General features: G+C 38.3%; 1 protein-coding gene across 5 annotated transcripts in view; it reads left to right on the forward strand.

Moving 5' to 3' along the window:
* SMARCA2 (SWI/SNF related BAF chromatin remodeling complex subunit ATPase 2) overlaps positions 1-10,802 on the forward strand; it is a 121,779-nt gene extending 110,977 nt beyond the window's left edge. For 4 of the 5 annotated variants that reach the window (XM_080636698.1, XM_080636699.1, XM_080636700.1 and 1 more), the window contains 5 exons: positions 1,540-1,645; positions 2,490-2,591; positions 7,993-8,125; positions 9,103-9,245; positions 9,898-10,802. In XM_080636698.1, coding sequence (XP_080492824.1) covers positions 1,540-1,645; positions 2,490-2,591; positions 7,993-8,125; positions 9,103-9,245; positions 9,898-9,933 — 520 coding nt within the window. In that variant the 3' untranslated portion in view covers positions 9,934-10,802. Of the gene's footprint in view, positions 1-1,539; positions 1,646-2,489; positions 2,592-7,992; positions 8,126-9,102; positions 9,246-9,532 lie in introns of all 5 variants that reach the window. The other variant, XM_080636701.1, reaches the window with a different exon arrangement.
* The last annotated feature ends 3,597 nt before the right edge of the window (positions 10,803-14,399 follow it).

Here is a 14,399-nt window from a genome sequence, read left to right on the forward strand (position 1 = left end):
AAGGGAATGGCTTCTGCTGCTGCAAGTCAGACAGAAGTTGTCAGGACGAGACAGAGGCTTTTGGTTTCCAGGTTTGCGTTGGATGGAATAATACTCTAGCTGCCATTTGGCACCCAGGCTATAGGTTGGACAGCACTGATTAGCAAGCTGCAATCAGAATGTTTACATTATTGTCCTCTGATGCAGGGCGTATGAGGAACAGCAGTGTCCCAGGACAAAAGCGAAAACAGTAAGAAATCTTGGATTAGGTGATCAACAGCTACTTGAAAAATTCGGTTTATTCTTGTTCATTGGTTCAGGTCCATAAGAAAATAGTATCTGCTTAAACTCTGATGCTGTATCAGACATTAAGAAATGCTTAACCTATAGTAGGTACCCATGACTGTCATAAGAGGCAGGGCAGTTTTGCTTTTTATCATACTTACCCTCCATGACAGAACTGCCTCAGTTAACCTTTGATTCAGTATTAGTTTGATGTGTCTGGTAAGATCACACATGACTATGGAGGGGTAACAGCATGGGGCAAGCTCAGGTGGAGACCAGGAAGTTACCATCTGAAGATGCAAATGAGAAAATGGGGAAACAGAGAAAACAGAGAAAGCTTTTTTGAGTATCTGTGGGAACAGGAATCATGTGAATGTGGGCTGGGAATTGGTTGTGAATACTATGTGCTGTGAATTAGTTCATCTCAGCAGAGCTTTTTTCTGCTACTTTGTGAAAAAAATTACATACACATAGGATAAAAAAAGAAAACCTGTAAGTGCCATCAGCACATTGCCTCTCCAGTTGACTTATAGCTATGTATTATTTGGGAAGCCACAAATAAGAAGATTTAAAAAAAATCCATAAACCTCAATTTGGAACTGTAGAAATAGCTGTAAGGGATGAACAATGGGAAATCTGGAAATCTTAGAAATTCTGAACACCTGTAAGTGATAGGCAATGTTCCTAGAGTATATAAGGCTTTTAGATAACCCATCACTTTATTTCAGATGACTGGAAAAGTACAAATGGCAGTATGATTTTCAATACAGTTAACAGTGATCTTTGCAGAAACCTAGCAGTCATTAATGAAAGTTACTAATTTTTTTTGTTGTTGTGGTAACATCTGGTTAAGTCTGATAGCAATCAGGGTCTGGTATAGTGGAAATCAGTAAGAACAAATGGTTTGCTGTGACAGAAAAGTACAAAACAACTATAAAATTACCAGGAAGATAAACTTACAGTGACAGGAGGGGTACTTGCTAAAAATTAGCTGAGACTAGAACAAACTGAAAAATACAAGACTCTACTCAGTAAACTACTGTGGAATTCAGATTCAAGTCCTGATCCTGCTTATATAAAGGCTTCTACACATAGGATCCTGTGATGGTGATAAATTAGAACAACAGCACAAAGGATATTAATTAAAAAATCAGAGCAAGGTTCAATTTCTGATTTTCTGAAAGAATTTTTTTTTTCTTATGATTAGATTGTGTGTGTGTATGTTTTGTGAGAATCTAGTAATTCTTTACATTATGGGTTTGTTTTTCTCAACAGTTCAGGACGGCAGCTAAGTGAAGTCTTCATTCAGCTCCCTTCTAGGAAAGAACTACCAGAGTATTATGAATTGATTAGGAAACCAGTCGACTTCAAAAAAATAAAGGTAGTCTTTTTTGGAAGTAGAGATTCGTCCATTTATTTGTTATATAAAAGGGTGACTATGAAGTTGCCTTAAAACTACAAGAATGTGAATATTGCATTTACCTGTATTTGTGGCTTAGATTTTAAACATTGTAACACACGTTGTTAGGAATTTTATTTAGCGTATATTGCAGTATATCACTATAATGTCAAAGTCAAATTAAAATGAAGCCATGTGACATGAATGACACTCCAGAGATGACATCTCAGTGTCTTTTTTGCAAAGACCTAATTGCAAATCTGTATAAGCACATCTTTGATAAAAACACTCTGAAAAGTTTTAATGGTTCTAGGAGAATTTAGTCACCCTTGAACTAGCATCACATCTTAGAACAGCAAAGTCAGATCCAAATACAGTTTGTCAGATTGGATTTATGCAACTTGTTGCATATTAGGTAATGTCTTAACTCTCTGACTTTGATTCATGTCACAGCTTATTTTGTTTCTGTGCTAAAAAGAAGAAACTGTAACTCCTTTTACCATGAGAGCTCCATTTCTGTTGCTTCTGTACCTTCCAGTTCATACAGCAATTGTTTAATTTTTTTACTCTATTATCCTGGTGTATTTTCTTGAGTAGTATATTAACAATGCATTTTAAGACTTTATTTATTTGTTTTAAACAGATACTTGTCTTGATGCTTGCGTTTTTGTTTTGGTTTTCTTTGTTGTTTTTTTTTTAAAGACAAAGCTTTTAATGTGTTGAAATCAAACACTAATTTAGTGTCCTGTCTGTTGTTTTTTCTTTCTGCACCACTTGCTGCACTGCCCATCCATACTTCTCTTCATTTCCTTCACAAATGAAACAGGAAAGAATTCGCAATCATAAATATCGGAGTCTTGGAGACTTGGAGAAAGATGTCATGTTGCTGTGCCACAATGCTCAGACATTCAATTTGGAGGGATCGCAGGTCTGAATGAACCACTTGGTGTTAAACGTACAGGTTTTCCCTACCTCATGTTTTCAGTGCTTGTGGATTTTTATATTATATATATAAATCCTGTGTTTTAATTCTTATTTTGAATAGAGAAAAATGACCGGGTTCCTAGAATCATCCAGAATTCTCTTGACACAGCTGCAGTTTGTGTATGCAGTGAAAATTATTTGATTCTGATTCAGAGATCTTTTTTTTTCTGATCTGTGTAGTTAGAGCTGCTGTTAAGACTGTTTCAATCTATGGTAAAAGGCAGTGTGTGTAGGGGTGTCAATTTTAAGAGACAGTAGTAATAAACCCCAGATGAGAGGTTTAGGAGGCGACATATCTCGATCAGATGTGTTACAGACAAGAATGTGCTTAGTGCTGTGAATTCGGAACAGAACACTGGCAGAAAAGGAAAGACTACAAAATCTGGATGACAGATTAAGAAAGTTGTCACAATACCATGAAACACAGTCTTGGGTGCTTGTTTTCATAGATGAAGTCCAAATTGTGTGATGCAAATACAGTATTAAATTGAAACAGAAAAAATGAAGTCAACTCCTGTAATGTGTAAGAGGAAGAATTTGTGTTAGAAGAAGCCTAAGTAAAAGTAAGCCGAAGGCTGATGCTGCCAATAGTAATGCATCATTCAAATTCCTAAGCATGACTGATGACCCTTAGCTGACCTGGAGAGTTTATATTAAAATTTAAGAATTAAAAATTAAAATGAGAATGCAATTAATTATGAAGGATTCTTAAATACAGCTCATCATTTTGTGATTATTTTTGCTATCTAGGTACATAAAATGTTTTCTGTAATGTTTTCAGTATTTTTACTGTCTTCAATTATATGGAAACACCCTATAAATCAGCTAAAATATATTTTAGTATAGAAATTAATAATGGTAGGAAGTGTGGGACAAAAATTTGCTGCCTGTCCAAGTGTAAATTGCCAGTTTACTGCTTAGTCCCATAGCAGTAAAACAGATATAAATATCTAATGATAACCACTTAATAAAAAAAGGGGAGAAGGAATGCTAATACTACCAAAAACTGTCACTGAGACTTTAGAGAATGGTAAATGTTGGTAGAGGAGGTAAAAATCAAAGTAGTAGCTAAATGGGAATAATAATGAAATTAGTCTCATGAGAATGACCCAAGTTGCTAGTGGGAAACTGGACTCTTGTTAAGCAAAGGTGGTAGAATTGACAGGAATAATCCTGAGTGGGTAGAAACATTGAGTAGATACTGCTGTTCTGTTTGGAAATAACCCAACTTATATGAGAGTGTTGCAGTATTATTCTCTATTCCAGTGTATGAACATTAATTACCAGAGCTAGCATTACTTATTTATAGCATGAAGCCAGGTAACTCTTAAGTATCGTTTTTTAGGTTTATTTCCAGTAAGTTCTCATACCATTCATTTTGTTTTCCAGAGAATTGTGGGACACTTCTGCAGCAGTCCAGTATTTAAGGCTACATCATGTACTTTGCAGTAGTTTGTGTCCAGCTTTCCTCTGATATACCAGTTCACCTCAGTAAACTAGATCGTTTGCATGCGCACCCAAAACCAACAGGCTAATTCAAGCAGTTGTTTAAGTACACAGTGACTTCAAGTAAAATTTGAGTTGTTCTGCTAGTATGATGCATGCTGCTTTTCCTTGGCACAGAGCAGTTCCATCTGAGCTGGAAACTTACGAGGGGTTTCAGGGAGAGAGACTGCATTTTGAGGATTTTGTCCTCAGTGCAACCTCAGCGGTTTGAAACGTTCTTCATGTTGTAATGGTCAAATGAAACACAGACATGTAAGGGGTTAAAAATATTACGTGTCTATTGAAACAGAAGATTTGTTATTAAGGCTGTCATTTGTCATAAAGTTCTGTTGTCATTGTTTCTCCCATTTTAAGGAAGTTAAACTGTCATTGCTACTTATTTTTTGAAACCTGCTGGAATTGGATTTCGGTCAAAATAAGAAAACTTCTATTTGCATAGCTTTTCCTGAAGCAAAAAAAAAACCTGCCAGATTTTTTCTGGATTGTAATAGATACTGAATATTACAAACAATTCCACATTAAGTTTAAATAATTTTTTAAACCTCTTTATTTTCCTAGGAAATCCTGTTTAAAAGGTTTTTTTTAAAGAAAAAATGACTGCTACTGCTAAACCAGGACACTGGGTCACAGTGATACTTTAAATATGTAGTGACCAGCATTAAAAAATGAAATGTCGTATGTGTCCTTAATTCTTTTTGTCTTAGAAAAGTGTTTGTTCAGGGAAAGGATAGAAAGGTTAGTTGAAAGAGCCATTCCTAAGAACAATGGAATATGTTAAGCCTGTGTGTAAGAAAAATAAATGGTCCTTATGAGGAACTGAGGGGCTTCTATCAATAGCTGACTTATAAAGAAGTGGGCATAATTAAAAATCAATAATCACTTGACTTAGAGGAAGGAAGCTGTAGGGTCTCACGGCCCACTAATGTCCTAAGACAATAGGAGAAAAAACTTTTCAAAACATTCATGATCATATATGTCAAGAAATTTTATCATGGTCAAGAGCAGTCAAATATTTCACAACAAAATGTACAGCAGTACTTACAGAATGGGGAACAACCTGCAATGAGACATGATGGTCACGTGAAGAGAGATTGCATATTTCATGTGAAGTATTCAAAAAAAAAAGTTTATCTCATTAATTTTGTTGAACCTGCAGAGTATTAGAGCAGTTTTAACATACAGATTATCTAACGGCAGCCAAAAAACTTCCATTGTCTTTCTCAAAAATACCCAGTGTCCTTTTATACAAGGAAGTATGTAATATAGTCAAAGGACTAGTATGAAAGCCAAGGTGGTTGAAGTGATGATGGTCATGAAGTCCAACAAGGCCAAGTGCAAGATCCTGCATGTGGTTCAGGGCAGTCCCAAGCACAGCTAAAGGCTGGGTGGAAAATGGATTAAGAGAAGCTCTGAGGAGGACTGTTGGAGGTGTTGGTAGAAGAGAAGCTCAACATAGAATCATAGAATAGTTAGGGTTGGAAAGGACCTTAAGATCATCTAGTTCCAACCCCCCTGCCATGGGCAGAGACACCTCACACTAAACCATGCCACCCAAGGCCTCATTCAACCTGGCCTTGAACAGCAGCAGGGATGGAGTATTCACAACCTCCCTGGGCAACCCATTCCAGTGCCTCACCACCCTAACATTAAAGAATTTCTTCCTTATATCCAATCTAAACTTCCCCTGTTGAAGTTTTAACCCGTTACCCCTTGTCCTGTCACTACAGTCCCTGATGAATAGTCCCTCCCCAGCATCCTTGTAGCCCCCCTTCAGATACTGGAAGGCTGCTCTGAGGTCTCCACGCAGCCTTCTCTTCTCCAGGCTGAACAGCCCCAACTTTCTCAGCCTGTCTCCATACGGGAGGTGCTCCAGTCCCCTGATCATCCTCATGGCCCTCCTCTGGACTTGTTCCAACAGTTCCATGTCCTTTTTATGTTGAGGACACCAGAACTGCACACAATACTCCAAGTGAGGTCTCACGAGAGCAGAGCAGAGGGGCAGGATCACCTCCTTTGACCCTCTGGTCATGGTTGTTCTGATGCAGCCCAGGATACGGTTGGCTTTCTGGGCTGCGAGCGCACACTGAAGCTGGCTTATGTTCATTTTTTCATCGACCAACACCCCCAAGTCCTTCTCTGCAGGGCTGCTCTGAATCTCTTCTCTGCCCAGCCTGTAGCTGTGCCTGGGATTGCTTCGACTTTGCAAGTGTAGGACCTTGCACTTGGCATGGTTAAACTTCATGAGGTTGGCATCAGCCCACCTCACAAGCGTGTCAAGGTCCCTCTGGATGGCATCCCTTCCCTCCAGCTTATCAACCGAACCACACAGCTTGGTGTCATCGGCAAACTTGCTGAGGGCGCACTCAATCCCACTGTCCGTGTCACCGACAAAGATGTTGAACAAGCATTGTGCACTCGCAGCCCAGAAAGCCAACTGTAGCCTAGGTTGCATCAAAAGGAGCGTGACCAGCAGGTCGAGGGAGGGTATTCTACCACTCTGCTCTCATGAGACCCCACCTGCAGTTCTGCTTCCAGCTCTGGTATCCCCTACACAAGAAGGATGTGAAGATTCTCGAGTGAGTACAGAAGAGACCACAAAGATGCGCAAAGGACTGGAGCACCTCTGCTGTGAAGAAAGGCTGAGAGTTGGGCTTGTTCAGCCTGGAAGAGAGGAGGCTCTGGGGAGACCTTGGAGCAGCTTCCAGTGCCTAAAGGAAGCCTACAAGAAACCTGTAGAGGGATTTTTTACAAGGACATGTAGTGACAGGAAAAGGGAGAATGGCTTTAAACTGAAAGAGGGGAGATTTAGGTTAGGTATTAGGAAGGAATTCTTCACTGACAGGATGGTGAGATGCTGGCACAGGTTGCCCAGAGAAGCTGTGGCTCCCCCATCCCTGGCAGTATTCAAGGCCAGGTTGGATGGGGCTTGGAGCAACCTGGTCTAGTGGAAGGTGTCCGTGCCCTTGGCAGGAGGTTGGAACTGGATGAGCATTAAGATCCCTTCCATTCCAAACCATTCTGTGATTCCATGACTCTATACCCTCCTATTAACTATTCTTAATTGTTCAGTGCTAAATTGTCCAGAGCTTGGCTCCTAACATTTTACACAACAAAATGTGCAAGCTTATTTGTTAAGGTGATTACAAAGGACCAGATACTCAGCAAGGCAACAAGATTTTTACCATGTTAATCCAAGAAGTGTGTTACAAGTCAAATGTAGTCCTCTCACCGTTGAGAGTCCCTTCCTGTTTGAATTTAAAGAGAAAATCTGAGGTACCAGATACATGGCAAGCCACAGAATGTTTGAAAACAGGTGCTAAAATTAGAACAAGTACTTTGTTTCTGTGAGAGAAGGAAGGAATGAGCTGCTTGGGTAAATTATTTTCCTTGTGGCCACTTCGGATTTCAGAAAATAACTATGGATAATTAGCCACTGTCATCAACTGTGTCACTAGACTATGACCTATTTTCAAATCAAGGTGCTTTCTGCTGGAGTCTGTTGCTTTGGCAGTTTTTAAAGGCTGTGATGATCTAATAAAAACACACAATAGATCCTGTGGTAGTAAAAACTATCAGAAAAACACTCTAACTGGACATTTTATATGTAATACCTTTTAAAAGCTGAATTTTTTGTGCTCACTATTGACAAATTTCTTAATTTAAAGCATGAAAATTTAATGTTGGCATTTCTTGTAAAATTCATGCAACAAGCATTGTTACTCAGTATTTGAAAAGGCCGTATACTCTGTGGGTTTGCATTGGAAATGAAGGTCTGTGCTATAAATTTTTGATACTTCTTGACTTTACAGTTCTGACGTAGGTTTGTATTCATACCGTAGATCTATGAGGATTCTATTGTTCTTCAGTCTGTGTTCAAAAGTGCACGACAGAAGATTGCCAAAGAAGAAGAAAGCGAGGATGAAAGTAATGATGATGAAGAAGAAGAAGAAGAAGAAGAATCAGAATCAGAATGTGAGTCCCCTCCTCAATACTAAAATAAAAGTACATCTAGGGATGGAAGGGGAGGTTTCCACAGTTTCTGCATGGAGACTGATTATAAGGTTCTATTTTCTGTTGGCAAGAGTAACTTACTAAGTTTGCTACTTTGGGTGTTAACAGTCAGCTTAAGTCTTTTGGCTGTATGTTCTGCCTATACCCCTTAGAGTACAGGAAACTATTTTTAAGCCAGAAACAAATGACACAAGTTCCTGGAAAAGCTAGAAACAGTCTTTATCCGTGAGTGGTCATCATTCAGGCATGGTGTGACATACAAAACTCACTTCCTGGTTAAGAACCAGAAGACATTGCAAATGTTCTTCAGTTTGACAAAGTCTGATTGAAATTCGTATTGTTTCAGAAGCAGGCAGTGACACTCTGCCAGTCACTGGAGACTTGGAAACATGACACAATGGAAAATGGGGGATCCCTTCATTCCATTTTCTGCTACTGAATTGATCTGCCCATATAGTCCAGCTACCCTAGCTATCTGATCAGAGAAACTGTAATATTTGGCCCTGAGCTACCCTTCCGAATATGTCACACTGGTCTGCGAAGCACGCAACTCAGGATTTGCCAATCAGTCACCTCCACATAGCATTTCTGTAGTTTAAATAAAATGTCTTGTTTGTACTAAGGATAAATATTTCTATGTGCAAGGAAGAAAACATTCTTAGATGTGTATCTTCTCACAGGACCTGTAGACACTGTGCATTCTGAGAATGAAAAGAATGCACATGATAAACTTAAAGTTATTCTTTATAGTTTAGTACAAATAATTTTTAAAACTGTACAGAAGTAGAGAAATAAAATCAAATGCCTCTTCTTCATTGTTCCAGATTGCAGTTAAAGGACAGAGGGAAATATCAGGCTGCTACCAGGGGTGAATTTCTGTGAACAGAGACAGCATTTAAAAGTGAAAAGTTAAATGTAGTCTTTTAAAATATTTGCAGCAAAATCTGTGAAAGTCAAAATCAAGTTAAACAAGAAGGAGGAAAAAACTCGGGAGAAGGGAAAAGGCAAGAAGAGGCAAAGCCGAGCAAAAGCCAAGCCTGTTGTGAGTGATGATGATAGTGATGAGGATCAAGATGAAAATGTAAGTTTTGATCACTGAGACTGTGGAAGTGGTTACAGTGATTGTGTCTCTACCCTGTCCCGCTTGCTGTAAGAGTTCTCAACTATTCATGCTTACGCAAATGTTTAATCTGTAGTGATCATCGTGAGAGAACTAGGCAGGGTTGTTAACTGTACCTGGGTGTGCTTATGAGATCTGGTCGAAATGCTGAAAGACAAGAAGTCAAAGAAATTCAGAGCTCATTTCTTGGAGCTGATCTACTTTCATTGAATCTTTAAACCTCACGGTCTGTTTGCTTTTGTCCACAGATGAAAAACTGATGGCTTGACATTTTTTTTTTTCCTTTGGTGGGTGCTTCTACTATTGCAACAAATGAAAACAGAGCTCTTCCAAGTTGTTAAATGTCTGCATAGAAAGAAAGATCTGGTGTTTCCTGACTCTGTGTCTTCCCTTCTCTAAAGAAGTCGACAGCAATTTAATGAAATGTCATGAAAAAGAAATGTTATATAACATCATACCTTTCTTAAGGCTATCTTGATTTGTCAGTTTAATTGTAATTTTTCTTCCTGTTATTTTATTTTTTTCTCTTTTTTTCATTTTTTTCCTTCTTTAACAAATTCCACAGCATAGCTGGCAAAGAATTTCTGACTTATCTTGTGTCTCTTACCTCTAGGACCAGTCGGAAGCAAGCGGAAGTGATGATGAGTGATCCATAGGGTTTATTTTCTTGGCAGAACTGACCCCTTCCCCTTCTCTTCTCCCTTCTCCTATTTTACACCCAGTGAATACAGTTTGTCAAATAGACATTGGGTTGTTTCTGTATCCTTACTCTCTATAAATTAGCTTTAGGATAGTGCCAGACAAACATATGATATCATGGTGTAAAAAAGCAAAAAATGTAACATACTGTGACCAAATGGGCCGCAAAAGATTTAAGAACAAAACAACAGCAAAAAAAAGCTTTTGATGGAAAATGTTGGTTGATGGTATATTTCTATGGGTTGGTTTTAACTTGGTAATGGTTTGATTGTGCCTGGTTTTATCATTTGATAGAATGTTTTTCAGTGGCATCAGAAAGACAAAAAAAAAATAAGTCTTTTGTAGCATTGATAACCAGGAAAAGCCATTAAAAGCCACTGGTTATTTTATTTTTCATCAGGCAGTTTTCAAAGTTTTTATTTGTTCTGTATTGGATTTTTACACTGTGGTACATATATGCAACTTTGTTTAATAGCTTATAAATGTACAGTAGTTAGCCTTCATCCACTTTGTCCCATATGCATTTTTACACTTTACGCTTGATGATCTTCAGAAAAACGCTTTTTGAATTGTATCAAAATTATGTCTACTGTAAACTTTGCTTAACTTTTTCTCCTTGATTAAAAAAGTTGGGTTAAAAAAATGCTATTGAATATTGCAATCTATATAGTGTAATGGATGGCTTCTTTCATCAGACTGATCTTCTATGTTACCAATGTGGATTATCACCTTTCCCTAAAGTGTACTTAATCTTTGCTTTCTTTGCACAATGTCTTTGGTTGCAAGTCATAAGCCTGAGGCAAATAAAATTCCAGTAATTTTGAAGAATGTGGTGTTGGTGCTTTCCTAATAAAGAGATAATTTATTTCTGTAGTTGCGGCCTAGTGTTAGGAGTTCACAAAAATCTTTTTATAGTAAGGATGACAGGGCAGGAATGTCTCCTGTAGAGAGGTCCACTGTGGTCTGTCCTGATTGTAAAATAACTCGTTCAAATAGCATAGACATATTTGCAGAGACATGAGAAGAGACATACTACATGTTAAAATAAGAACAGTAAGATGGAAGTAGTAAAATAATACCTTGAAGTAAATGTGTAGTTCATTACCTCATTACAATTGAAGTGATTAAGCAATAAAAGAAACATAAATTTTTCTTTCAGGAAATGCATGTCTGTAGGCCTCAGTGGGCATGAATACAATTACTTATGGAGGCAGTCAGCCCACCTATAAGTCAGTTTATTTTAAGTATTATCTTGAGGTGTCAGGGTTGTGATGCGCTAAGATGTGGTAGTGTAAACATTTGAACTACATATCTACAGTTAATGTTGCTACTCCAGAAAATTAGAACTTCTTAGGTCTGAACATATATTGAGTAGAAAACATGGAAGCTTAGGACCTGATTTGTAAACAGAGCATTTCCTTGTTATCTGAACAGTATATTTCTCTGTATGTGTCTTCATCACATCTCTTTACACTGCCTTGCAGTATGTTATTTGCTTCAGATTTTTCTAGCTCAGTTGAAAAGTGATTTGTAAGTTTGTCTGGTGTGCATTTGTGTGTATTAGCCCTACAACGAGATAAGTCAGCTTTGCTTAGTTTCAGTAGCTTCAAACATTTGCCCCATCTGAATGGAAGACCTGTATTTCACAGAGACATCACATTGACCTTAGAGAGACATACTGGTAAGACTAGTGTCTGAAGCAGCTATGCAAGAAAACAACCTGGTGGTCCTGGTTGACACCAAGGTGAACATGAGCCAACAGTGCGCTCCTGTGACAAAGGTTAAAAGTATCTTGGACATTAGGAGTGTTGCCAGGGTGATTCATGCCCTCTTCTCAGCACTGCTGGTATATATCTGGAGTGCTTTGTCTGGTGGTGGACTCCCAAATAGAAGAGAGACATGGACATACCAGAAAGAATCCAGCAAGGGACCACTAAGATGATTAAATGACAGGAGCATAAGACATACAAAGGGAGGCTGAAAAAACTGGAACTGTTCAGCCATGAGAAGGCTCAAAGGCACCTTACCAATTTGAATTACTACCTGAAGGGAGGGTGCAGAGAAGGCAGAGACAGGTTCTTTTCACTGGTGCCCAGTGACAGGATGAGAGGCAATGGGCACAAACTGAAACACAAGAGGTTCCCTGCGAACATGAGGAAACTTCTTTCTAAGGGGGTGACTGAGCACTGGCACAGGTTGCCCAGAAAGGTTTTGGAATCTCCCTTCTTGGAGATACTCAGAATCCATCTGGACATGGTCCTGGGCAGCTGACTGTAGGTGTCCCTCCTTGAGCAGAGGGGTTGGCCAAAGTCACCTACAGAGGTCCCTTCCAACCAACCATTCTATGATTCTGTAATATGGATAGTTTATTTTGTAGAAGCCATTCTGTCTTCAGTGACAGTTTCATAAGACCATATATAAATGTTATTTTTTCCCTGCAAAATGAAATAAGTCTACCAACTCATTATGCATGACAAGAAATATCTAGCAGTAGGCTTCAGTCACTGCTGACCTAGACTGGATTTAAACTGGCAGTTTAGATGTAAAAGGCACAGTATCATGTTACCAATCCCGAGAGTCCCTGATGACTTTGCAGTGACCCAGTTTGATTTATTTTTCAAGAACTCATTATTTACAGATGAGTGTCCACCTGGAGAGTAAAAATGAACTAGGAAGACCCAACATTTCTGTTAAAAATTAAAGATGACTCTTTTTTAGTCAATAACTGTAAGCCATATGAGTATATTGTTTTGCATGAAGGAAAACATTCAAATTCTTAGCTGCGTTTTGTCAGATCTAAGTAATTTCAAAATATTTTTAATTTCCCTCTGAGTTTCAAGAATAAATGCAATTATCATTAGATTAAAATTGCTTTATGACTGTCAGTTCATGCCTCTGCCTCTGCTGAAATTGGTCCTGTTACTTTACTTATGATTTGAATTTGTTTCTAACCAGAGTAATTTTTTTATTGTTATCTTGCTCTTTCTCTGTATAAATTTATTGGATTTTTCAAGATCAGGATTTTTCCTGGTAATCTCAGCACATTACTATATGAAGAAAAGGTTTCTGGGTAAATTGTTAACATATGTAACCTTCCAAAATCTTTACCAAAAGAAAGAGGAGGAAATCTTTTGTTAAGGTATGTAGAAATCCATGTTAAAGGTGGAAGCACACTTCCCCTTTTACTGGATTCCCTGTGTAGTAAAAATTGATATGTAAAGCACTTGGAATAACTTTTGCACAGTACACAAATAAAAGCCAATGCTACAATCCATATTGAGGGAAATTAACTCTTTTTCTACCTTAATTTCAGAAAACTGTGAAATTGGAAATGGTGTGGCTTGGGCACTGAGAAAGCAAAGTGAAGTAAATGGCAGGAGATTTTCTTGTTGCATTTGCTTCTCGTGAGAAGTAGGTAGCGATGTAAGTGGGCCAGATGAATAACATCTAACAGTTTTTATAATTTCAGATGCTGTTAATCTTTCTTTTCCCCTCACATACCTTCTGAAAGAAACAAAGAAAATGCAAGACCTTTTGCTCAGTAGTATAAATGGCTTCCTACTTAAATGTGTCTGGTCCTCAATGTGAAGTACTGCACTGGCTCTGTTTTCAGAACCACATATATGTTTTGTCATGTGTACTGGTTTTAGAATAGAAATGCCAGGGTGTTCCTCCATCCGCACCTTTCTGGCCCTGGAGTTGTACTCTGCACTTACTCAGCTCATGCATAAAGCTGGCTATTCAGTGATTGTTGAGGAAGAGAGATCTGGCAGGGTCTGTCATGGCAAACACTGCCACAGCTTCTGTGCACTGTAAGGCAAAGGCACAGCTGATGCAGTAGTAAGCCTTGAAGAGTGTGCAGTTATTAAGCTGTTGGTACATGCCCAGTCCTGTCAACTACCCAAGGAGTGCATTGATAGCTCTTTTACAGACAAGTTAGCATCAACTTTTTCCTTAAAACACTTGGACAATAGGGTTTGCTGAACTCATAGACTAGAAAACAGGTCACAACATGTTAAAAACAAAATGGTAAGTTTTCATAAAAGGATTTTTAGACTGTTTTCTTACTTTCACTTCTGCTAATCCTCCAAAATATTTAAAAATTCCTGAAGAAAAAAATACTTTTTTAATAGGGACTTGAACTGTAAGCTGAAACATTACTTAAGTTCTGTAAGTTCACAAAAGGGCTAGCAAAAATAGTTGTTGACAATAGAAGAGAAATAAGTTCACTAAAGGCAAAGCAAATGATACCAATTTTGACTCCTTTGCAGTGAACTGTTTTATCATTTTAGCAGACTCACCCCTAATCAAAGGATAGAACGTCACACCTGCTTTCTAGACACTAGTCATTGTCCTTCCATTTGCTTTACTTGTGAGGGATGTGAATATGGCAATATTTACCATACTTTTGACTCA

The sequence above is a fragment of the Psittacula echo genome, assembly GCF_963264785.1.
Source record: "Psittacula echo genome assembly, chromosome: Z".
Lineage (NCBI taxonomy): Eukaryota > Metazoa > Chordata > Aves > Psittaciformes > Psittacidae > Psittacula > Psittacula echo.